Source organism: Periophthalmus magnuspinnatus, chromosome 9 (genome assembly GCF_009829125.3).
Source record: "Periophthalmus magnuspinnatus isolate fPerMag1 chromosome 9, fPerMag1.2.pri, whole genome shotgun sequence".
Lineage (NCBI taxonomy): Eukaryota > Metazoa > Chordata > Actinopteri > Gobiiformes > Gobiidae > Periophthalmus > Periophthalmus magnuspinnatus.
This window is the reverse complement of record NC_047134.1, coordinates 24,069,764-24,096,010: the sequence shown is the minus strand read 5'-3', so window position 1 is coordinate 24,096,010 and position 26,247 is coordinate 24,069,764. Positions and strand designations below refer to the sequence as shown.

General features: G+C 39.3%; 2 protein-coding genes across 3 annotated transcripts; one reads left to right on the top strand and one right to left on the bottom strand.

The window, feature by feature from the left end:
- Positions 1-1,176: 1,176 nt before the first annotated feature.
- Positions 1,177-4,218, bottom strand: oxt (oxytocin). Its single transcript, XM_033972862.2, has 4 exons — positions 4,167-4,218; positions 3,967-4,088; positions 2,960-3,164; positions 1,177-1,462 (listed from the first exon to the last, which is right to left on the bottom strand). The coding sequence occupies exons 2-4, from the start codon at positions 4,084-4,086 to the stop codon at positions 1,317-1,319; spliced, it is 471 nt and encodes a 156-aa protein (XP_033828753.1). The 5' UTR covers positions 4,087-4,088; positions 4,167-4,218; the 3' UTR covers positions 1,177-1,316.
- A 5,445-nt stretch (positions 4,219-9,663) lies between these two features.
- znf366 (zinc finger protein 366) lies at positions 9,664-26,174 on the top strand. 2 transcript variants are annotated; one of them, XM_033972572.2, is made up of 7 exons: positions 9,664-9,820; positions 14,754-15,701; positions 16,951-17,118; positions 17,377-17,527; positions 19,076-19,267; positions 21,180-21,354; positions 24,348-26,174. In XM_033972572.2, the coding sequence occupies exons 2-7, from the start codon at positions 14,761-14,763 to the stop codon at positions 24,818-24,820; spliced, it is 2,100 nt and encodes a 699-aa protein (XP_033828463.1). In that variant the 5' UTR covers positions 9,664-9,820; positions 14,754-14,760; the 3' UTR covers positions 24,821-26,174. The 2 variants fall into 2 exon arrangements, with proteins under 2 accessions (XP_033828463.1, XP_055080243.1); XM_055224268.1 differs by lacking the exon at positions 9,664-9,820 and adding an exon at positions 12,320-12,425.
- Positions 26,175-26,247: the final 73 nt, after the last annotated feature.

Sequence of the window (26,247 nt, the reverse complement as noted above, 5' to 3'; positions counted from 1 at the left end):
TGTGAGATTCAAGGAGCCGCAGCAATCTGGATGTCTCTGAGATAAACACAGCTCTGGGCTTTGAATGCACTGATTACAACCAAATCTGTATTTGATAAGGCCTGCTGACTGGACTAAACCTGAGGCAGTGTGAGGCCCCCATACATTAAAGGTCCTGTATTATGCAAAATTAACTTGAGCTTTAAGCCATGCTATAATGTTTTTACCTTTTCAAAACCATATCTGCAGTTTTGTTTCATTCACATATGTTTGATCAACTCTGCATTATTAGTCTGTTTACATCTCCAAAGCTCAAAATGCTCTGTTCCACCTTGGGATGCCATGAAGTGGTAGTTTTCAAGTTAACAGTTACCTTTTACCTTTTGTTTAGTAGAGATAGGAAATTCCAGGGCTAAAATTATCCAAATGATTCTAATGAAGGTATATGGAGTTTAAAAACACAGTAGAGCATTTCTTGCATTATCACATGACATCACAAGGTGGAGGAGAGTGTTTTCAGTTTGAGAGAAGAACTCTAAACACTAAATATGCAGGGTTTGTGTGTTAAACATGTGAATCAAGCAAAACACAATCCCAGGTCTGTTTGTGATGAGGAAACATTTTTAAACATAGATCAGAAAACAGTGTCATATGGGCTATTTAAAATACATTCGACAGGTTGGATTACTCATTTCACTACTTAACATCATTGTGTTGGAAGATTTTACAATCTTCAACATGTTGGCGAAGTTTATAAATTTACTTCCTGGTTGGCTATGACATACTAGAGGTAATTTCATTACCTTGGAACCATAATGTAAACAAGGACCAAAACTTGTCTAAACTGCACAATAGGTACACCAGGATCATACAGAGTGGGTTAATACAAACATTTTAAGACCAAAATGGCGAGGCTCACCCCAGCAGTTACTGTGAGATGGTTGACATTTTTTAATAGAAAGTTAACTGGAACCAGAGTTGATGGAGCTGGCAACGCGCCTATGCTCACTTCCTATTTGGAACATGCCGGCTAACAGGTTAGCTACTGTATGTTTATTTATATACACAGTCTATGGGTTAGTCTAATAAATAATAAGTTACACCTTTGTCTTCCAGAGGGATTCTGTGAGAATCTGTCACTTTAAGACTCCACCTGTCACAATGATGCCCATGGATGTAATGCAACACACTTTGAAATAGTTTCTCCAAATTTTATTTCAGCATGCATTTTGTACATAAAAATATAGACAAAGGAACTCTACATACGAACTCTAAAGAGCTAAAAGAAAACTGTTGTACCTATAGAAATACAATCCTCGTGTTGTGGTATCAGCAGCTCATTGGTGCAGTCTATGCGCAGCGTTGTGATTGGCCAGGTGTAAAAGCCTGAGGATGATGTCACTGGGGTCACTGGGCTCGTATTGGCCAATTGGGTCTTCTACTTCCTCGTCGGGCAGGCAGCTCTGGTCTGTGGTGCATCTCTCTGTAGAGACATGTCCCATTATCAGGACTCAAACACAATCTACACCAAAGGCCAACAACCTGTTATCAGGGCTCATAGTGGTGTCATAGTAGTGTCAAACCAAGATAAAAAATCAGAGACTTTTCAAAACTAAAGCTAGGGTTGAAACAAAATACTCGTTTGTGTAAGGGCTGATAAAAACAATAAAATAAAAACAGGACAACTTTTGGCCTTTGAATAGTTTTAGTGTGATCTTGTGCAGAACTAGTATTACAAGCACACATGGTAACATAAAGAAATTTAAAAATACTTTCTTTTGAAAATGGGTATTGAGTGTCTAGCCTAGCCTAGGGGTGACAGTAGCTCCATTGGTATTGTGTTCATCCACTGATCCAAAGGTTTGCAGTATGAAAGGCGCTCAAAGCACTTTACATTAAGGAACCACTCACACATTCACACACATTCATACACCAGTGTCCACAGACACTGGGGGTGAGATGGGTTATCAATAGATAGATCAGTTCTTCTGAAAATGTGGTCACTTGCTCTGATGTCTCCGTGTATTGCCCATGGGAATCTCTCTGGCCCAGTTATTGACCAGTGTCCCACATCTGGACAACACATTTGTTCAATCACACCAGCACAACACTTACACTCATACTAAGTAATACTATAGCACCATCAGTAACCTGTATTGGTATCGGTATTGCGATATCGATTCAATTCAATGCTAATTAGTGCTAATACTAATTTGTTTTGTATTAAAACGCATTAAAGCTCCTTTACCCTGAAGTTTGCCTCAACATCACTGTCTTTGCTCCATCTCAGTTTGAACTGATCTAAAACTTTAAAATAAACAAAAAAATATAATAAACTATAAACTAAAATATAATATAACAGTGTATTCCAAAAATTGACTACTGCTATATTTGAGACATTTTAAAGGGCCTGAAAGACACTATTTTGTGATCTATGTTATAATGTTTTTTTCCCATTATAAACAGACCTGGAGTTGTGTTTTGTTTCATTCATATGTTTAACACACAAACACTGCATGTTCTTCTCTCAAAAAGAAAACACTCTGTTCTATTTTGCGATGTCATGTGGTACACACAGGAACATACAGGAAGTGATCCACTGTGTTTTTAAACTCCGTGCACCTTTCAGCTCTGTAATTCTCAACTGAACTAAAGGTAAAAGGAGCTGTTAACTTGAAAACTGATGCTATATGAAATGACAAGGTGGAATAGAGCATTTTGAGATTTGGAGATGGACGATGACAGATAATAATATAATAATACAGGATTACTCAAACATGTGTGAAAGAAACAAAACACAACTGCAGGTATGTTTTTGAAAAGGTAACAACATTCTGACATGGCTTAAAGCTCGCAATTTTGTGTAATATAGGACCTTTAAGTATTGTCATTTTTGTTTGAGAATCAATACCTCAGGCAGTATCGATATATATCAATAATTGAAAAGACTTTTGTGATTAAAACTTAAAAACAAACTGACCAGCGTCGCAGCAGAGTCCTGAGGCAGCACAGCGCCCCCCCTCTGATCCACAGGGCCTTCCTCCAGACTGGCAGGGGGTGAGCAGGTAGTTCTCCTCCACACAGTGAGCTGTTTCTGGGGATCCCATCAGGCAACCCAGGCCCTCCCCACAACAGATACTGGGCCCAAAGCAGCGGCCGCGCTCTCCAGGGCCACAAGACATGCACTGTAGGATGGGAAAGATTTTTGTTTAGTTTTAAAGCCAGTATAAAAATAAAATTATAGTAAAACATAATAATGCATTTGATGTATCACCCTCCCATTCAATATTATTATTTTCTAAAAAAAACAAAAAAAAAACCAAAACTCTACTAAATATTTTTTGACAAAGGGTGGCTACTTTGAGGATTTTAATATATATATATCTCATCCATATCATATACTGGAATATATCATCCATATTGGAAAAAAATATATAACAGGGGTCTGAAAAACATAGTGGATTTCTGTAGAATCAATGAGCAAAGCACTAAAATCTGTTAATCTAAGGTGAGAGGAACTGCATTTTATTTGTAAATCATAGGTGACTAATGAGCTCCTTTGTTTCACATGTGTCACTGAAATAAACAAATCTGATTGGACGATCACATTTGACAAGGTTTGTGACGCTACGGAGGACGTGCGGACCAGACTGAGATCAGTCTGGATTTGACAGGCAACTATAATTCCCTACATAAAAAAGTGTGTTTTTTTTTTTTTTTTACTACATAATTATATATTTATATAAAATGAAGAACATAGTAAACATAAAGAAAAGAAAAAAAAACATTGAATTAGAGCATGAGTCCAAATGTTTGACTGGTTGTAGTTTTTGTACCCTCAAAGACCCTTTATAGAGCATTATTCATTCACTCTACTCTCAATGGTGGAAAACTACCTCTGTAGCCACAGTTGCCCTGGGGCAGACTGACAGTAGTGTTGTTGCCAATCTGCGCCATCAGCCCCTCTGAAAAATCATTTTGACTCACCTTGCGCAAAGGGGCGTCCATAACAGACCTCTTTCCACCAATGGGGCAATTGGAAATGTAACACGCCGAACAAACAGCAAGCAAAAAGAACAGGGACACAGTCACAGCAACACCACTCATGTCTGGAGAAAAACATCAAAATAATGCAAACACAAGTAAATACAAATTTTACATTCAGAATTCAGAATGTGTTCACCTACTTTCTATTGTCCAGTGAACTCAACCTTTACCAGATGATCTTCCGCTCTTAGGTTCACAGCTCTATGGCCTCGGCTTTTATACTTTTGGAGATACTTGAGGAGTGACAGTGAAAGCCAAATGCTACTTAGAGGTCTTTAATGAAAGCAGGACTCACCGTGTTCTGGGCAGTGAGAGGTGACTGCAGCGTGGCTACAGGGGTCAAAGGTCACGTCCAGTGTTCCGAGGTACGAGGATCATTAGAGTGGGGTCTGGTGGCGCGTGACACTGCATTAGACTGACCACAGTTTAAGTGAAGATGAGGAATTATTTAAAACATGAACGGCCAAAGGTGAAGGTCTGAAACATCCGGGCGGAGCAAAGTTGAACAAAATGAACATATTATAAGGCACATTATCACTTTTAGCTATAGCCCTCTACTGGTATTTTTTCTGAATGAACTGTACATGGTTGCTGGATTAGATATTAGCTTCAAATTTACACGGTGTAACTTTTTTGGTATAAGGCCAACCACCTGCTTGACTCCCTGGAGGTGTTGTTTTCCTTGAAATGCTCCACAGTGCTGCATTACGCAGATCTAGCCCGCCTTTAATGACTTAGTGGTGTCGCTTGCTTGTTGTCAAGGAGATAGACAAGTTTAATACCATACTGTGGAACATACCAGGCCAGGGCAAAGCATCAGAACCACCACCAGAAAAGTGACATGTGCGATTGTGGGACAAAAGAGCCAGAACAGACAGTAGTGGTCACCTTGGTTATAAGCTCAGACAGATTTAGCCATGTCCGAGTACTTTGGTAACTTTGTTCTCTCCTGGTTAAGTCAACAACACAATGCAGAGAACACATTACACTACAATAGTAGTGCTTGTAGGTCAAAGTCATTGTTCCCTGACCTGTGGTTTTAATCATGTCATCAGATATACACACTATAATGGAATAAACATCATTAATGACCTACAATAAACCTGTTTTATTACTATGATCATATCCAAGTGTGATTGGACACTTAAAGGGCCCACACCTGAGCTATTTTTACACATATTACTCCACAGTATGTTGTAAATGCAGCAGCTATTTGTGAAAAATAATAATAATACTGTCTACATTTAGACAACCCAGTCTCTTCATATAAACTTACTGGAGGAACTTACCTATGTATTTTTCCAATATGCCCATGTTATCCTCATGGGAGTAATCCCAAAATTGATCATTAATGAGAAAAGTATTAGTATCATGGAAGTATGTGAAATTTGGCACTCTTCATGTCATCCCAAACAAAAAAGTCAATAGGACCCATGTTGTATTTTGGATGGCGTTGCCATGGCAATGCACAACAGTGCCTATGCTATTCTTATGGGAAAATACTACTACTACTGATTAGTATTATTTAAGTGTGAAATTTGGCACAGTGACTCTTCAGGTCATCCTTGTCAAAAAAGTCTAGGCGGCCAAAGTTGTATTTTGCACAGTGTTGCCATGGCAATGCCAGAAAAAAAGCCATGTTGTTCAATGTTACCGCATCAGTGCTTCCAACATGTCGACTTGGTTTAGTGACAAGAACAGCACAAAGTTGCAATAACACCAACACAAGTGGCACGTTAGCGCCACCTTTAGGGAGTGTCGGGTCCTCAAAGTAGCTGCCCTTTGCTATTTTTCCTTTTACTACATAATTCCATATATCTTACTTCATACTGTATATTTGATGTCTTCTGTATGTATCTAAAATGTAGAAAGTAGTAAAAATCTATTTTACACTGAATAAGGTGTGTCCAAACTTTTGCCTGGTAGTGTGACTGGACACATCGTCTCATTCATGTTTTTTTTAATGATAGTGTATATGTTTATTAAACCTAGAATGTTCTCCTTTGTGTATGTTTTTGGTCTTTTTGTGTGAGATTTGTGTATCAAAAAACAAACTTCCTTAACTGGAAAACATCACAACAGAAGCTCACTACAAACTTGAGGCATGTCTACAGTTAAAACACTCATACACTTACTCACTCTGTTATTAAAGTTCTAATTCGGGACATGGATTGGTACACAGCGTTCGGGTCTGAGGTTAATAGACTTTATGAGCTAATTAACAAGGCTAATGGCGCAGCACAGCCAAACGAGGACAATAACACCATTTCAATCAAATGAGTTCCATTACTGCAGATCCCACTCATTATCTCATCGTTATGGTAATTAAAACGAGCTACGAAAGAACAACTTCTGAAGCCATGTAATGCATACGCTTCAGCTATAATCAGAATATCTCTCTTATATAACTGTTTTTATATTTAGCATTTATGACTCTATAGTAAACAGGGATTTCATAATTACATATTTCAATTTCATGATAATTGTGAGAAGGAACATGGTAAATAGTTACTTTTTTATAAAGCGCTTTTCCACCTTCAAGACTCAAAGCCCTTAACATCAAAGAACTACTCACTCATTCACACACACACTCATACACTACTGCACACAGAGACTCGGGGCGAGGTGGGTTAAGTGTCTTGCCCAACGACACAATGACAGCATTCATCTGTGGGAGCTGGAATCGCACCGCCAATCTGTGGATCAGTGGATCTGGCCGTTCAGCCAATGAGGTTTATGTGAAGAGCAGGATTTGAACCGCCAACCTTTGGATCATTGGACAAACACCAACTGAGCCACTGCATGAACTGAGTGATCGTGCAAAGTTGACCTAAACAACTCAGCTGGTCGAGTGTTTGTCCACTGACCTGAAGGTTGGGTCGTTTGAGGTCAGATCCATTAACCCACAAGTTGGCGGTGCAATTCCAGCTCACACAGATGAATGCTCTTATTGTGTTTTTGGGCACTTAACCCACCTCACCCCCAGTGTCTGTATAAACTGGTGTATGAATGTGTGTTTGAATGTATGAGTGGTTCCATGATGTAAAGGGCTTTGAGTGACTTGAAGGTGGAAAAGCTCTGTATAAAAATGTGGCAATTTACTATTCAAACAAACAGATAAAACAAAACTATATATTTAATAAAAGACAGTTATTTTTGGTGGTTCACTCTCAGGAAAAAACACAACTTTTTCTATTTGTATTGATTTCAACCAAAAAAGGACTAGACGGAAGCTGCTTGCTCAAAGGTGCACTATGGGACTTCCTAGAGGGGGTACGTTATCTGTGTTTCCATGGACATAGAAAGTTAAAACCATACTTCAGAACATTTTCATGGAGATAGAGCCATTTTTTTTTTTTTTTTGCCATACACTGAAACAGAGGAGTCCAAGGTGGGACAAAGGGGTCTGTTGTCCCGGGCCCCAGGGTTTTAAAGGCCCAGAATTAAACCTTCATCCTATTATTTATTTATATTAGAGGGGGGCCCATGTGAGACTTCTTGCCCCAGGCCCCCAAATTTCTAAGGACGGGTCTGCAATTGAATATTATTAGCTTGTTTCCATTTTCATGGAAACAAGCATGGGCGAGGCTGTCCTCCTGGTGAAATAAGAGTCGCTCAGAATAAGGACATGTATTTCTATCTTTTTTAATGGAATAAAAACAACCAATATGGAAAAATCATGCTGTTATCTCCAAAGTTACGTAATGTGTCTTTTTTGTGTTATCCCACCCTGAACATCACATGAAGCAGGTTACATTTGTTCATTCAGACATAATATAAACTGAACTATATCCTGAACTCAGAAGTCGTATTGTCTCATATAAACCCTCTTTTTTGTTTTTTAATTGTAATTTTACTTTCCTTTCTAGGTTAACTCATTTTGGACTAAAGTATAATTATAATGTCCATAGTAAATGTACACAACTTAGCCAATCTATTGTAGTAAAAGTAGTAACAGAGGTCATGGTACTTTGAGTGAGAAGTATATCCTCCAGTACATGTCTTGTTGAGTGTCACAGTTTTCATGATGGGTCACTCTTGCCTCCTAGTGGCTACATGCTTATATATATATATAATCTCTGTATTTATTTACATGGACGGAAGGAAGATCTTGTTGCAACTATTAACCAGTTTAACAAGAAAAACAAGTAAACATAATTTGTAAAAAAAAAAGATTAATATTGTGTACCATTTTAATTCAGGTCCCATACATGAGAAGTGGCGATGTGTTATTTAAGTTATTGAGCTTCTGGTTTGTGTTCAGTTTTGTTTCAAGTATTTTAATGAACAGAAATAAAGATTTTTTATTCATTAAGAAGAAAATTTGTTCATGTCAATACAAAAAACATTAATAACTTTAAATACTAACAAAGATCTAATGAAGTACTCAATTTGCCTTTTTACAATAAACAAACCCATGACTATGTACTTAAATACACTAAAGATTATTAAATTGCCCATATTACTCTATTTTCTGATTTATGTTATAATGTTATTTCCTCGTCACAAGCCTGGAGTTGTGTTTTGTTTCCTTTACACATGTTTAACACACAAATCCTGCAGAGAAAACACTCTGTTCCACCTTGTGACGTCATGTGGTAATACGGGAAGTGCTCCACACACGTTCACTAGAGTCATTTTGGATGATTTTAGCATTTTTACGGCCTATACCTACTGAATAAATGTAGGCGTTAACTTGAAAACTATCGCTTCATAGCATCACAAAGTAGAACAGAGCATTTTGAGCTTTGGAGATGTAGACAGACTAGTAATAAAGGGTTACTTAAACACATGTCAATGAAACAAAACACAACTCCAGGTATGTTTTTGATGAAGTAACAACATTATAACATGAATTAGAGCTCACAATAGTCCATTTTGCAGAATATAGGACCTTTTAAGAAACCTATAAACCACTTTCTGTGATTTCTATATAGTTTGGATCTGCTGCAATTGAAAATACAATTCTTCCCAGAATGTATTGGTGTGATAAAAAGGTTAAAGTTGATCAGGCAAAAGCTCAGAGCTTAGAAACTCCACGGTACATTGTTGTCTTGTGTTGTGTTGTGTTGTCTTGTCATGTGTTGTCTTGTGTTTGTGTTGCCAGATTAGCTCTGGTTGTGCATATGTAGAAACAGCTCTTCCCAGAATGCATTGGTGTGATGATAGATGAAAGCTGATTGGACAAACGTTTAGAGCTGCTTTGTTGTCTTGTTTTTTCTTGTGTTTCTGTTGTCACATCAGCTCTGGTTGTGCATATGTGGAAATAGCTCTTCTCAGAATGAATTGGTGTGATAAAATGATGAAAGTTGATTGGACAAACACAGAGCTGATAAACTCGATGGTGCATTGCGTTCTCTTGCATTCTCTTGTGTTTTCTTGCATTCTCTTGTGTTTGTGTTGCCAGATCAGCCCTGGTTGTGCGTTCTCCTCCCTAAAAGCAGTCTGAATCTCTTTTTCATGGAGAAGTGGAGATGTCTATCTAGTGTTTCCTTATTTTTCTACAGGAAGGCACTGGGCTTGTTGACTTCCTCTCCCCTCCCTTCCTTCCTTCTCTCCGAAGGTACTCATCTGAAAAATGAGAACAAAGTGATTGTTCCTGTTCTCTTTCTTAAGTCACTTCAAATGCTATCCGCTATCACAGAGAGGAGCAGTGCGGTGCGAGAGTGAGGCAGAGACGGGCTCGTGTATATGGTGTAAGTCCATAGAGCTGCTGAAGTCCACCTCAGCATCTCCATGTGCTTGTGTCTGAGGCAAGTACTGGAACTACTACTACTACTACTGCTCTGTGAAGGTGAGTACGCATACATGCACATGAGGAGGAGCTTCACTTTAATCACTGTTTGGAAGCGTGTGGGTATAGGTAGGCTGCAGTGTGCTCCAGGAATTGTTGTATTTTATTTTATTTTATTTAGAGTGAAGCAAAGTAGATGTTACGTATGTGTCTATGTGTAATCAGGTATTTTTGAGCTATAAAAGTATGGGTTAAGTTTCGCATGGACAAGAGGCAGAGTAGTGATGTGACATTTGTGAGCGAGCCGGCTTTTTTGAGCGGTTCCTTAACATGAAACAGTTTGGAACCGGTCTCGTTTTTTTAAAAGAACCAAAAATGTTCTATCCAATTTTTATGTATTTTTACGCAGAAGCAGAGCAGGCGACATGAGTGAGACCTTCATGCACTAAAACTGTTTTTTTTTTTGTTTTTGTTTTTTTTAAATATTATCCTATTATTAGTATAGTGCAACTTTTTATCAGTTTGAACCATTTTAAACATATATGAGCCTTGATCATGTCTCTGTGTTTAGTTTATAGATAAAATTTGTTCTCACATTGGCTTCTGTTTATAAATAAATAGTAAAAGAGTCAGTCCTTTGAACGATTCTTTGAAGGGAATGAATCCAAAAGCTTCGGATCCCACAAAGGAGCCAAAAGTCCCATCACTAAGGCAGAGGGAGGAGGTGAAAAAGATGAAATATTTGTATTTTTCAAATGTTTATCTCTGTGATGCTGTAACATCTCAAATATATATTTACTTTACTAAATATAATTACTCTGCCTGTCTGTGTTTCTGTCATTTCTTACGTGTTGGTGTTTTGATTGCTCTTAAGAAATTCAAACATTTGTGTTTTATACATTTGAAATAAACTTAGTGCGGTTTAAAACAGACATAAAACCTTCCCCTTCTCCCTGGCATTTAATTCTAGCTAGGCAGAAAGTCTTGGCGTTTTATTGCGCTACTGTTCTTTACCTATGTGTTGTATTTTATGCATATCTGTTTTTGTCTGCTGTTTATGTGAAGCACTTTGGGCAGCTTAAGCTGTATTATATACAATTGAATGAAAGACAACAAAAAAAACCCCACACATTCTAGTTTTGAATAGTGACTAGACTCCGTTAGCCATTGAACATGTATTTGTATATTTTCTGATGTTTTGTTGAGTGGCACACATGTTTTCATTGCATTTTTCACCCACACACGGCCTCTGGATCTGTGAGGGAAAAAAGCCTCGAGCCCCAGATCAATGAAACATCAGATCTGAACTGGAGCTAAATCAGCTGCACTGCCCTGATCTTTAACACAGTTCTAAAACCAGACGTACACTTGTTTAATGCATATGGCCTTTGTTAAAATGGCATTTCTTAGAACAACTCAGAATACAAACATGATCTAAATTCAAATTGATGCAGAAGTTGGACAGTTCCCCTTCGTTTTATTTATTTGTTCTCAAATGTATTTTAAATGAGTGACCCAGCACAAACACATGGAGAAGGGGTAGAGGGGATGTTTGTTCACAATAAGATGCACAATTTAAAGAAGAAAAATAGGAAAAAAAATGTAGTTCCCAGAGCACATTTAAACACATCTAAAAGCAAAATAGTGAAATTTTATCTGCTAAACTTCAATGCACTTCAGAGTTTGTAGAGGTCCAAACATAAGAACTAAACCAAGACTAAACTGGGACTAAACCTGGACTAAACTCAAAGCTAAACAAGGACTAAACCAGGACTAAACCCGAAACTAAACCAGAACTAAATTAGGACTAAACCTGAAACTAAACTTGGACTAAACCCAAAACTGAGCCAACACTAAACCAGGACTAAATTCAAAACTAAATTTGGACTAAACCAAGACTAAACCAGGTCTAAACCAGGACTAAACCCAAAAAATAAACCTGGATTAAACTAGGACTAAACCCAAACCGAAAACAGGACTAAATCAGGGCTAAACCAGAAATAAACCAGGACTAAACTTGAAACTAAACCAGGACTAAACTTGAAACTAAACCTGTACTAGACCAGGACTAAACAAGCATAAACATGACCAAACAAACTCCTCATCAGGTGAAAAATTGGCCTAAATTAGGACCAGATAAGGACAAGTGTGAACGCCCCTTTAAAACATCACCTCTGAGATTTCTATCATACAGGACTATTTCAGTGGGGCTGCGATTAACTGCGGGCCTATAGTTTAGACCAGACATGGGCAAACTACGGCCCAGGGGCCACACATGGCCCTTTGGGCTTATTAATCCAGCCCCCAACGTGACCAAATTATATTAAAATAGGTAAGCGTATACCTGGTTCAAAGTTTCTCTGCTGTGTTTATTTAACTGAAATTTAATAAATCGATTTAATTAATGCATTTGGAAAACAATTTGTACAATGAGCCTTGCATATTCATGCTTTGCTATATGTTACAGGCCAAATTTCTAATGCTATATGATATATATATGATATATATATTGGAGATGGAGAAGTAAAAAAGTCCATCTAAACTTCCTCATTTCAGGAGGAGACGTGAGAGAAAGGCAGAAGTGAAGCGCTCAGGCCGAGAGGTGTGTGTGTTGTCACTCAAACTATCTCCACTGACACAAGCTGGAGACAGAGCCTGAGCAAAGGTGAGGCCAGTGATGTCTTATACAGGACTGGATCCTGAAATAAAGCACAGAGATGGAAATTAGTCATGCTGTTATAAACAAATAGACTCAGAAACTCAGACAAACTTTGCACTTTTAGTTTTATCCATTCTCATTTGTGAGCTTAGACTGTATATATAAATAGACATAGCTAACACGCTAGCCGCCGCGTTTCTAATAGAAAGTGAGCAGGTGCACTTTTCCGGCTCCATTGACTCTGGCTTCAATTTCTTATGCATTGAAAAACTGTGGCTCGTCTGTCTGTAACTGCTGCTGTCAGGCTCGACATTTTGGTCTTAAAATGTTGGTATTAACCCGTTTTACATGATCCTGTTTTTTTAAGTTTTCTACTGTGTCTGTAAATCAAGATATGAACATATAACTAACAAATAACAGACAAATCAGGCGCCTTCTTTGCCCGAGGTCACTCCTGCTAGCGTTAGCAACAGCTATGATACTTGCTGTCAGAATTCCAAATATGGAACTCGGCTCCAAATTCGCCCCTATAACTGCTCTCGCCTCGATGAACTTAATTTAACTGGAGCCGAACGCTGTGGGTGACGTCACATTCACTTAGTCCACTGCTTTATACAGTCTACGGTCTCAACTCACTAGAACCAGTCTCCAAACAGACCAGTAACAAACCAATAAAAACTTCACATCAACTTGTCATCATAGCAACCAAGTGTCACATACAATAGCAGTAACATTAACAACAACATAAACAGTTAGAACAACAAAAGGGGTCAACTCTGAACTAAACACAAAATACTTATCATTACATTAACATAATAAGAGTCTATAGAGCTGTGCTGTGTCACCAGCCCCAGGACAGAGTGTTCAGCTGACAGGCAGAAATGAAACCAGCTTTCATCTGAGTCACGGCAGCTCTGAACACGCACATGTATTTTACATTCATGAATTTGTTGTTTAATGAGTTTGTTGGGAATCTGTATTTCTGTTTTTAAAAAGATTCAAACCAAATCCAATTTAAAATTCAATGTTTATTATTATTTTTTTTTTACTACTTTCTACATTTTATATACACACAGAAGACATCAAATATATGAAGCAAGATATATGGAATTATGTAGCAAAGAAAAAAGTTAAGCTATATTTTATATTCAAATCCTCGAAAAATATTTTGTGGAGTTCTTTACTTCATAATTCCATATGTCTTACTTCATATATTTTATGTATTCTGTACATATATAATATGTAGAAAAATGTCTATGTAATCCCGTAGTCGTCCAGGTCTGATCCATAGTAAAAGCCAAAAGTTAAATCTGTCAACTGGACAAAACGTTGTCTCATACAACATTTTGTCCAATTGACAGATTTAACTTTGGCTTTTACTATAAAGAAAAAAACATTGAGAGGGTGTGTCCAAAGTTTGACTGGTAGTGTATATAACAGTGTTCTAGCCAACATGAAAAAAAAACAAAACCCTCGAAACCATAAAATTAATAAATGCATACTTGCTCATCAAAGCCCAATCTCATCAAATGCAGGGCCAGGCTGTTGTTGTGTCCTTAGGCAAGACACTTCATCAACATTTCTTAGTGCGAATGTGGTGTGTGTGAGCATTGGTGGTGGTGGGAGGGCGCAATGGTGCAGATTGGCAGCCTCACTTCGGTCAGTCTATCCCAGGGCAGCTGTGGCTACGACAGAAGCTTATGATTACCAAATGTGAAGAGAACTGAATAATGCATGGAAAGCTCTTTGGGTGTGTTTAAAGGCACTGTTTAAATCCAACGCTTTATTATTAGTGATGTGACATGTTAACGAGTCCTTAACATGAACAGCTGGACCCAGATATAATTTTTTAAAAGAACCAAATCTTTTTCAACAATTTTGATGTGTTTTAACCCTGAACAATACAAGAATCAGCTCAGACGCAGAGCAGGCAACATGAGTGGGAGCTTTGAGCACGAAAACATATCTGATATATTAATAACAGTTAATACTTATTATTATTATTGTTATTATTGTTATTGTATTAAATTCTATATCATATCATGGGGTAAACTCACTCCCACTCTCAGTTTGGACCATTTTAAACAGATCTGAGCCTTGGTCATGTTTCTCTCTGATTATTTTTTGTAGTTAAATTGAATTCTCTTATTGGCCTCATACCATTGAATATTAAAATAGACATTCTTTTGAACGGCTCTTTGACATGAACCGATCCCAAAGAATCGGATCCCACAAAGGAGCAGAAAATCACATCATCATCATATCATGACTCAATATAAATCTAATTATAAACACATGCAATTTTATTATTTTTTTTGCATTTTATTTCTTCAGACTGAAGATGGAAATAGACCCGGCACATTTCTCACACAGCCCACAACACAGAGCCGATCTGAGGCCGACTTCAGAGCGCGGTTTCTACCTGAGCCCCCCTCCTCTGCTCATCAAAGCCCCAAAGCTCCCCGCTACAGCTTTCCCTGGTGTTACACCCAATGGAGCCAATGCATACAGCGTCTTCAGCCCACCTGCCTTCTTTCCCATGCTCGGATTTTCTCACCGGGAGCCAACACAAACACGTAAACATTTTAAAACAGAATACAAAGATGAGCAAGATGACCAAAATGACAAGAAAGCATCTGAAACAACTGTGTGGAGTCCCATCGGCACGCTATCTCCAAAATCAGGGATGATAGAGTTAAACAGATGCAATAGTGACACAATACAAGTCAAGCAAGAACCTATAAGCCCCACTCCAATATGGCCGACATCTCCTTACCTCCTCCATCCTCCATACTTACCCCCGCTACATCACAATCTCCTCCCATACCCTTACTATTTACCCGGGACCTTCATGCGCCTATCTCCTAGTACCTTCTACCAGAGAGAAGACGTTCGCCCCGCTCCCAAAACACGAGAACTTGTACCTTCTCGCAACGTCCCAGCTACCACCAACCCGGAGAAGCTAACCATTAACGTTCACGTAGACGAGAGCTACTATGTTGACGTCGGCGGAGACCAGAAGAGATGGAAGTGCCGAATGTGTGACAAGTCTTATACCTCGAAGTACAATTTGGTGACGCATATTTTGGGGCATAACGGGATAAAACCTCATGGATGCCATCTTTGTGGGAAGTTATTCAAGCAGCTGAGTCACCTGCACACTCATCTCCTCACGCACCAGGGCATGAGACCACACAAGTGCAAGGTCTGCCATAAGGCCTTCACCCAAACCAGCCACCTGAAAAGACACATGATGCAGCACAGCGACGTCAAGCCGTACAGGTAAAGCCAGAATACACAGGGCTGGGGCAGAACCATAGACTGTATATATAAATGGACATAGCTAACGTGCTAGCCGCTAGGTGTGCTCACTTGGCTCCGATTGGCTTTACATTCATTTTGGTCTTAAAATATTTGCATTAACCTGCTCTACATGATCCTATTATTTTGATTTCACTATTGTGTCCGTAAATCAACATATGAACATTTATAACAGACAAGTTTCCCTGAGCTCCAGATTGGACCTTTGGTTGCTATGATACTCACAGTCGGAATTCCAAATATGGAACTCGGCTCCAAATTGGCCCCCATAACTGCTCTAGCCTCGATGAACTTCATTTGACTGGAGCCGAACGCTGTGGGTGATGTCACTTCTTTATACAGTCTATGGAAGAAACTGAATTATAATAAATAATAAAAAAAATATAAAACTCGGCTATTGTAGTGAGGCATGTGAGATTTTTCCACCTCTGATCTAAATAAATGCAGAACAAACAGTGAAACAAACATAAAGCTGTTTTTAATCCTATGTTGCGTCTTTACTCTATGATTTAAATGCAGCTCAATCTAAAAGTATTCTAAGTATTCAGAACACTGTACTCTGATTGACCCATGTATCAGAATACTTTAAAAATACATTTTAATGCAGGTATTCAGTATTCTGTAACTAAATACATTTTCAGTATTGAAGTATTCTTCCCATCACTGTCCATAGATATTAGATCTCTGTATTGGCGTTAAAGATGCACAATGTAACTGTTCTGGTGGCAGGTCTGTCACCTTCCTACACAGAGATGTTCTTGATGTTCATGTTGCACTGTTTGGCATTAGACTCCTCTATCTCCATGGAGACAAACATGTAACAGTACCAGACCAAGTTGCAGGTCAGATCTGTGGAGAGGTTTGGGTTTTTATTGGTAATTTTTGCTAATGAAATCACCAGTAACTCAATGAATGTGACATAGATTAAGTTTCATGCTGCACGGTGAAACATTCCAGGCAAACGTCCCCATAGAGACCAGCAAATGGTTGATTCTCCCTTAGATATTGTTTTACTTGGGGCAGCATTGAGATTCTGGCTATACCAACCCATAGACCAATGGTACTGTTTTTGTGTCCTTGGGCAAGACAGATTTCCACTTTGCCTATGTCTGGATGTAGTCTGATTGGTTCTTGGAGACTAAAGCATTATTATTTGCTGTCATAACCTGTAATGATAAAAGTGTGTGTTTTTTCTTGTCTTCTTGTGCAGTTGCAGTGTTTGTGCTCGGGGGTTTGCATATCCCAGTGAGCTCCGAGCCCACGAGCTGAAACACGAGAAAGGCCAAGAGAACATCTGCGTGGAGTGTGGCCTGGACTTCCCAACCCTCGCCCAGCTCAAGAGGCACCTGACTGTGCACCGCGGCCCCACACTGTACAGGTATAAGACTATCACACACTTTATGTTGGATATGTTGAAGCCACAATGCGGAACATTTCATTTTACATGCCTTTAATCTGCTGTGGAGAGTCAAAATCTCTCCCTGAGTCATGTCTGTGGATAGGCAAGAACATACTTTTCTCAAGGACTTTTCTAGGAATAAAACACTCATAAGGAAATAAAAACTTGTATTTTAGTTTTTGTATGGCTTTATTTGTACTGTCTGTTTCATTGTTGTTGTTGTTGTGTTGGCTCTAGGTGCTCAGAATGCCAGAAGACATTTCAATATCCGAGTCAGCTTCAGAATCACATGATGAAACACAGAGACATCCGCCCGTACATCTGCACCGAGTGTGGCATGGAGTTTATACAGTCCCACCACCTCAAGCAGCACACGCTCACACATAAAGTAAGTACTACCGCAGGGTGTGTCCACTAATCCAAAGGCTGGCGGTGTGATTCCAGCTCCCACAGATGAATGCTGTTGCTGTGTCTTTGGGCAAGACACTTAACCCACCTTGCCCCCAGTGTCTGTGTACACTGCTGTATGCGTGGTTCCGTGATGTGACCATTTACCATATAGTATTTTTAATAGTATTATTAATTAATTCATTTCTTTTGGCCGTTTGCTCAAAATACTGCACTTGTTTTAACTTAAAGGTGCACTAGGTAACTTTTCTGGTGGAGGCTTTTATTGCCTTTCCTGAAATGATCCACTATGATGCATTAAACTGAACTGTCTTGCACCAGGTATTTCCACGGCTAAAATCTGCTTTGAAAAACATGCATACTTTCTGTGAGCGTGGTTGCCTCTCCACAGATCTGCTGATATCATCTCCTTATCTCCATGGAGACTGATAAGTTTAGGGCATATTCAACGATATCCCACTTGTAACTTTAGTGCATTTGTGTTATTTATTTATTCTGTAACATTGTGAAACAACGGCTCCAGTAGAAGAGGTCTAGTGCTAGTTTTGCACTAATATTTTTACACTCAGTTTGTAAGTCTATGTTGTTAGTCTTAGTCTGATGAGAAAAAATGAGACATGACTTTGGATTTGAGCCCAGTCCATTTATTTGAGTCATTTTAACTCTCAGGGCAATTTTTCTCCAACTACTTCCAGAATTTCCTCTCAAATTTTCCTTTCGAAGTGGCTCAGAGGAGATGACAGCAGGTTGTCAGGTGAATGTGTTCTAAACTGTGGATTTGAGCTTTTAACCATGTTTTATTGTTGGTCCTGCATGATTCCATGGAAACAGAAAGTTAAAGCCACACTGTGGAACATTCTCCATGGAGACAATGTTATGCTGTGGATGATTAACCTGGCTCTCACCAGATTGATGAATGTAGTCCTCTGAGTTCTACACATCGGTCTGGGATCTTGCTGAAAGTGATCAGAGCCAATAAACAGAGCGTTAAACAAATGCTTCACTCTGATTGGTTGAAGCGTCAGAACAGCAGCACAAGCTAAAAAATCTAAATTTTGTTAAATCCAACTGAGAGAAAAGTACAGGCGTCTTACTGTCCACAAACACTCAAACCTCTTCTTCCCTCTGCACTTTTGGCTTAAACTAAAGAGTCCATATTTCCATTAGAACAGGCTGGACTACATTTGCCAGCGTCGCCATGTTTGTTTTGGTTTGTTCGGCACTGGCTTCTGCCCAAACCTCAGTGCTGCCCTGTGATGGTGTGGAACCAATCACAAGCAAACACTTCACTGAACAAAAGAAATTCTCAAGAATTTGTGAACTAAAAAAATTGTGAGAATTCATCTTGCTAACCAGGCTAGAGGAAGATTATAGCCAAAGAAACAACATTTCCATGGAAACATGCCCTTCCCCAGGCCAAATAAGAGTCAGGTCTGTGGAGATGCAAGCCCGCTCACTGTAGGGAGCATGGTGTATATGTTATTATATGCAGAAGACGGATAACCTAACCCCTGGTGTGTGTCTTCAGGGAGTGAAGGAGCACAAGTGCCGTATCTGTGGCCGTGAGTTCACCCTGCTGGCCAACATGAAGCGTCACGTCCTCATCCACACAAATGTCAGGGCCTATCAGTGCCACATGTGCTTCAAGAGCTTTGTGCAGAAGCAGACGCTCAAGGCACACATGATCGTGCACTCTGACATCAAACCCTACAAGTGCAAGGTACACACCTCTATACTGGACATATCATCACTACAAATTATGATGTTTAAACACAAATATGTATCCTATCAAATATCTACCGTTTAATAAAGTCTAATTTTATCATGACTCAAAGGTCACACCAGTCCTTTGGGCAAGACACTCCACCCACCTTGTCTATGCCTGAATGTGGTGTATGAGTGATTGTAGTTGTAAGAAGGGCCAATGGGGCAAAGTGACAGCTTCTGGAGCCACAATCTGCCCAAGGGAAGCTGTGGCTCCAGAAGGAGTTTTACATTAACATTGGCTTCAGTAAATGAAGGAGGACTTTGAGAGCTTTGAGAGTCTTGTCATGTTGTTAAGTTTGTTCATTTTAAAGCTACGGTTTAAGAGTGACTTAAATACAGCTTTCTTGTTAAATCTTATTGAACAAAGACTAGTGCTGAGACAAAATCACTGATACATACACATGAATAATGTATATATTTAAAAGTAGCCCTACCAAAGGATCTTGCATTTGAGCCTGAGTCATCTTTACAATTTTAAGAATCTCAAAATGACACCAACATTTAAAGAAAGGAAATAGGAACAGATCACCATGGAATTTAATGGAACATAATTGAAATACTGCAGTCTTGCATTCAGATTTTTGTTGTATTAGACCCATTTGAGTCATTAGCCACATTCCAGACCTGTAATAAATAGCCTCTGCAGCTGCTATAAAAAGCTCTCCCTGGGCCCGTGTTGACCTTGTGCTGGCGCTCGACTGGAGGCAGGGACCAGATACCAGGCAAGCTTTTGGCAGTGGGACCCTCCTTGTCCATAGGAAGGATATCGCTGCACAAACGCCTCTCCAACAATGGCCCCCAGCCTCTCCAAATAGATTTCATCTGGCTTTCTCTGGCGCTTCCTGTTTTCTCACGGCCCTCTTGGACACTTTACAGTCCCTCTCTCCTCTTGAAGGAAAGGACCACCCTCATAAGAAAGAATGCAGAGGAAGGACAGTACAGGAGCAGCCCTTCCATGTCCAGCTCCTGTCTGCACGAGGCTTCCTCTGGTGTTGTTCTAAAGCATGAGTCCCAGAGCGAGTCCAGGAGTCACAGAAGAGGAAAAAAAGGACATAGAGAGAGAGGGTGTGGAGTGTCTGCTGCATTCATTCATGCTGACGTCGTTCGTGCAGAGTTTTCTATGTTCTGAGAAAGTCTGTGGAATAGTTGGCAGAAAAATCTAAACACGCCTGGCTCACGTTGGTCTTTTGTTTGGGAAACTTTTGATAAGTAGCTGCAAAAATAACATAAAACAAAGGTTGAATAAACATGGAGGATTCATTATGTGGAATCTGAAGAATTCACAAATAACAGACTACAACTGTTGCAATATAGTTGCATGATGACTGCACAAAAGTAATGTGGTGTTCTGAGAGGGTTTTGAAAATTGTGGGCAAAATACATCAAACAAATGAATATAGCTTAAAGGTCCTATACTCCACAAGACATAACTGGAGTTGTGTTTTGTTTCACTCACACCTGTTTAAGTAACCTTTTATCTAGTCTAGTTTAGTCTGTCTACATCTCCAAAGCTCAAAATACTCAATTCCACCCTGTGATGTCATGAAGGGGTAGTTTTCAAGTTAACAGGTTTAACTTTACTTCAGTAGACATTTTAAAATTCAAGGGCTTAAAAAAGAAAACATAAAAAAGTACCTTAAAAAAAGCAAAGAAACAAAATAGACCAAGCAATGACTGGCAGTGTGTGGATCATAGACTGCATAAAGAAGTGGACTAAGTTACGTCACCCATAGCGTTTGGTGCCAGTCAAATGTAGCTCATCGAGGTTAGCAATTATAGGGGCGAATTTGGGGCCCAGAGGGGAGGAGGACACAGGAGAACACAAAGAAAAACAAGAATCTTGACATGTTGTTTATGTTTTGCAGCTTTGTGGGAAAGAGTTTAACAGAATGCACAATCTGATGGGCCACATGCACCTTCACTCCGACAGCAAACCCTTCAAATGTCTGTACTGCGCCAGCAAGTTCACCCTGAAGGGGAACCTCACCAGACACATGAAGGTTAAACACGGCATCATGGACCGCGGCCTGGATCAAAGACGTGAGCTTCCACACACTGCACGACAACAACATCTACTCAACAGTCCGTCTATTTTATATTGTATAGAATTGCTCAGGTTCCAGAAGTCAATTTTGCATTATTTTTTTCCATATACTTATCAAAAAATCAAATATTAAGAGTTCAAAGCATAGACTGCATAAAGAAATGGACTAAGTGAATATGATGTCGCTGAACTGGAGTCAGAGTTAATGGAGCTGGAAGTGCGCCCATGCTCACTTCCTATTTGGAACATGGCGGCGAGGAGGTTAGCTCTGTCCATTTATATATACAGTCTATGGTTCAAAGGCATTGCAGAGGCTAACCAGCTACGTGCTAACTAATATCCATAACGCAGTTGTTTTAAGTACAAAAAGCTAATTGAAAACGCAAGATTCTGTGAGATGTTTTAATAACTTTTCAGAAACAGATTGTGTAGTTATTAGTTCACACGTAGCAGATTATCCCCGAGCAAGTTTTCGAACTTTAAATTTAAAAGTGACTGACTGCCAGGGATTTTGTCATTTGTAATATATTAAAACAGCCACATATATTAGAAAAACAAATTTAAGCCAATGATGAGCGGATTAGTATCAAAAAGTATTGATTCTCATGTAGATATATATCGATACTTGTCTAATGCCTATTTAAAGGGTTAAAGGTTCTGTTGTTGTGTCCTTAGGCAAGACAGTTTACCTATCTTAGCCTAATATGAACATTGTGTGTGTGTGTGTGTGTGTGTGTGTGTGTGTGTGTGTGAGTGTTGGTGGTGGTCAGAGGGGCTGATGGCATAAATTGGCAGCCTCGCTTCCATGAGTTTGTCCCAAGGCAGCTGTGGCTACAAATCTGCAGATTAAAATGTATATTCTGAATTCAGATCATATGACACTATGTTTTGATCTATTTCATTGTTTCCTCATCACGAACATACATGAAGTTTGGTTTTGTTTCATTCACACGTTTAACACACAAACCCTGCATATTTAGGCTGAGTTCTTCTCTCAAATGGAAAACACTCTGTTCCACCTTGTGATGTCATGTGGTAATACAGGAAGTGCTCAACTGTGTTTTTAAACTTCATACACCTTCGCTGAAATTATTTGGATGATTTCAACCCTGGAATTGCCGATTTCTCCTGAACTAAAGCTAAAAGAAGAAGAAAAGAAGCTGTTAACTGGAACACTACCACTTCATGACATCACAAGGTGGAACAGAGCATTTTGAGCTTTGTAGATGTGACAGACTAATAATAAAGGGTTACTCCATCATGTGTGAATGAAACAAAACACAACTCCAGGTGTGTTTTGATGAGGTAACAACATTATAACATTGCTTAAAGCTCACAAGAGTCCGTTTTGTAAAATAGGACCATACAAATTAATTTAGCATAAGATGTATTTTAACTACCGTAAATTTCGGATTATAAGCCGCTACTTTTTTTCCACGCTTTGAACCCTGCGGCTTTTACAGCAGTGCGGCTTATATATGGAATTTTACTGGATAACGGCCCCTGGGGGGCGCTCTCTAGCTGTAAACATAAAAGTGAGACAGACGTCGGGAAAGATTCTGCTCTGAAGAATTCACTAGTTTTGATTTTGAACGATCATTTTGCGCATCATGAAATGGATATGATGCAGTTTTTAAGATAAAGAAACAGAAAGGAAACAGAGCAGGGGTCGGCCTTTAACACGCAAAGAGCCATTTGGACCCACTTTCCACATAAAATAAAACACTGGGAGCCGCAAATACTTTTTGACATCTAAAATGAAGATAACACTGTATAATAACAATAATGTAACGGAATAATGTAGGTTTTACTTTCACGGACAAGCCTTCTACACGTGGCAGATAAACATGGCAAAAACAACTTAAGTGCATAAAAAAATACAACTCACCAAACCGCTGCATCATGCATCGCGCTGATTATGTGATTATGTCTACTCTACTCCGCAGTTTCTTTAAAAAAACAACAACAAAAAAACTCGTAGCGTATCGTTTAATCCCAGGTGCTTATTCTCCATGTGCCAAAGCAGTTTTGAAGGTTTCATTGCCTTATTTGCTTTTCCCGTATGTTACGTAGAGCGGACTCTGTGCGTATGTCACCTGTAGCGACAAACCCAGATTTTAAGTAGACATTGTCTGTTAAATTTATCTTTCTTTTTCTTGGAGATCGTAGTCTCCTCTTCTGGCTCCTCAGTTGTCCTTTTCCCCTTTGTTAAAAGCTCTCCAAAGACTTTTGTTTTGGCTCATTTTCACTCGCTTGTGGCTCTACTTTTGTGCGTCGTGTCTGATGTGTTATACGTGATACGTCACCGCGGAGACAAGAGCAGATAATAAACTTGCTACTACATCAAATAGATTTCTGTGGCGATTTCCAGCAGGATTTTCATGATACATCTACGGACGAGCTTATTAGTGTGTCATTAGGGACGGGCCAAAGTTGCTCCTGACCCCTGTGCGCACAACGTCTGAAAATCAGGGCTCTTTACGCAGGACTGTGAGCTGTGTCTGTGTCAGTTCCCAAGCCACGCAGAGCCGCAGTATGAGGCTGAAAGAGGCGCATACGGCTCCGGAGCCGCGAGTTGCCGACCCCTGAAATAGAGCCACTGCACGTAAGCTCGACATCAATGAATCCAACTTGGTCAATGTAAAAAGACGACAAAAGTTTTCAGAGGAAATAAAAGCAGATTTTCCGTGTTGGTGCAGCTTTATTTTCTAAACCTGCAGATGTGTTCATCCCGTGTTTTTGTCGTGTTGGTGCCAATTTTCAGGCACAGTTTAAAAAAAAGCGTGTCGGTGCAGCGTCTTTCTGTGTAAATATCTCATGTTACAATATGAAAACCTGCGGCTTTTATTCAGGTGCGGCTTATATATGTACAAAATTGATTTTCTCTTCAAATTTAGCTGGTGCGGCTTATATCAAGGTGCGCTCTGTAGTCCGAAATTTACGGTACACTAAATACTTCAGTTCATTCTTTCTATCATTTGTTTCCTAGTGTTCAGACAGAGAGGCAGATTCTGCTTGCCCGCCTCTGTCAGCCTGATCTCCCACTTCAGCCAAGAGGAGCCATTTGATCTATCCCAGAAGCCCACGAGTGACCCAGGCTTGCGCTTGACCCAGTCCGATGGAGAGAGCATCCCTGGGAGCTCCGGCCAAGAAGAGGATGAAGATAGTCTGTATAGAAGAAGCCAGTACAGCCCTGAAGAAGCCCAGAATGAGCCAACGGAAGAAGAGAGAGGACAGAAAGACGAAGGCCAACAGTTTAATGAGAGTGATTTTGTAGAGCCTGAGGAAACATCGGGAATCTGTAGACAAACTTATGATCATGAATTTACTGTAAACTCCGAGTTGACTAGAATGAGCGAGGGGGAGAGGAACCAAAACGGGTCAGAAAAGGCTGAGAGCAATTACAATAGTGTGAAGGTGGAAGTTGCAGGTAGACAGAATGAGGAAGAAGATGAGGAATGACAGAAACAAGTAAAAGGAACAGAGGAACAGAGGCAACGTGAGCAGACAGGGAAGTGGAGGCATCAAACCAAAGAATGGAGATTAATGTGGTTTAAAGGGCCTGTGTGAAGCTTTTTCTGATCCAGGTTATAATGTTGTTTCCTCATTTCAGCCCTGGAATCGCCAATCTACTGAACCAAAGGTAAAAGGTTAATTTGAAAACTACCACTACATGACATCACAAGGTGGAACAGATAATTTTAAGCTTTAAAGATGTAAACAGACAAATAATAAAGTAACTTAAACATGTGTGAATGATACAAAACACAACTCCAGGTATGTTTTTGTGGAGGTAACAGCATTATAACATGGCTTAAAGCTCACAAGAGCCATTTTGTGTAATATGGGACATTTAAGTATCTCGGGTTGATTTGAAAAAGCTGTGAATTTTAATGTATCTTTTTTTTTTTTACTTTTTTATCAATAACATCAATAGATTTTGTTGGTTAAAGTAACATGGAATCAGAACCCTTTGTATTGTAACCAGTGTTATTTAAAGCTACCATCTGTGAGTTTATTTGTGAAACATGCCCCTTCCCCCTCCTCCTGTATAAACAAGTGGGGTAAGTGAGTGTAACGTCACCCATAGCGTTCAGCTCCACTCAAATGAAGCTCATCGCGGTTGGCAGTTATAGGGGCGAATTTGGAGTCAAGTTGCATATTTGGACTTCCAACCACAAGTGTCATGGCAACAGATGCTTTGCAACGCTGTCAATCAAACGGGGAAAGAAGGCGCCTGATGTTTGTTTTTAATGTTCATATCTTGATTTACGCACATAATAGTGAAATAAAAACACCAGGATTATGTAGAGCGGGTTAATACAAACATTTTAAAACCAAAAATGATGAGCCTGACACCAACAGCTACAGAGAGAGGCCACAGTGTTTCAGTGTAAAGTGAATTGGAGCCAGAGTGCTCTCTGGTTTTCTTCTGTCAGGCCAAAGCTGGAACACTATCAGACAGCAGTAATGCATGCAGCATCTAGTGGTGACTCATGAAAATACAACAGGGCCAGGTTCCCAATCTAATTACGAATGGTAGCTTTAAAGTGAGCATGATTTTTTTCTGATTCTGATTTATCTGATTGTCTGTAGTTAGATTTTGTTGATTAATTAATTAAACTGATTCCAGATGAAGTGCAGACAGAGCAGATTTTTATTACTGAATTTCAAATATGTTTGAATTATGATCCATATAAAATAGTAATATATTTAATAATTAACTTAATCGTGATCATAACTGCTTTTATTTTATTTTGATTTTTAAGTTTTAAATGTAACAGAAATCATTCTTTTAAATAAACGTTTTGATCTGAAGTTTGCGGCTTGTGTCCAAAATGTTAAACTGACTTTTTCTTCTGTGGTTGCTGTGAGTTACAGAGCGCTTG

Bases quoted from the DNA above. Each gene is read 5' to 3' on its own strand.
- oxt (XM_033972862.2), bottom strand. From the start codon at position 4,086: ATGAGTGGTGTTGCTGTGACTGTGTCCCTGTTCTTTTTGCTTGCTGTT. The intron at 3,165-3,966 runs GTGAGTCAAAAT...CCCATCCTACAG, and splicing joins TGGACGCCCCTTTGCGCAAG to TGCATGTCTTGTGGCCCTGG. The intron at 1,463-2,959 runs GTCAGTTTGTTT...ATGTCTCTACAG, and splicing joins AGGACTCTGCTGCGACGCTG to AGAGATGCACCACAGACCAG.
- znf366 (XM_033972572.2), top strand. From the start codon at position 14,761: ATGGAAATAGACCCGGCACATTTCTCACACAGCCCACAACACAGAGCC. The intron at 17,119-17,376 runs GTATAAGACTAT...TGTTGGCTCTAG, and splicing joins CGCGGCCCCACACTGTACAG to GTGCTCAGAATGCCAGAAGA. The intron at 17,528-19,075 runs GTAAGTACTACC...GTGTGTCTTCAG, and splicing joins AGCACACGCTCACACATAAA to GGAGTGAAGGAGCACAAGTG.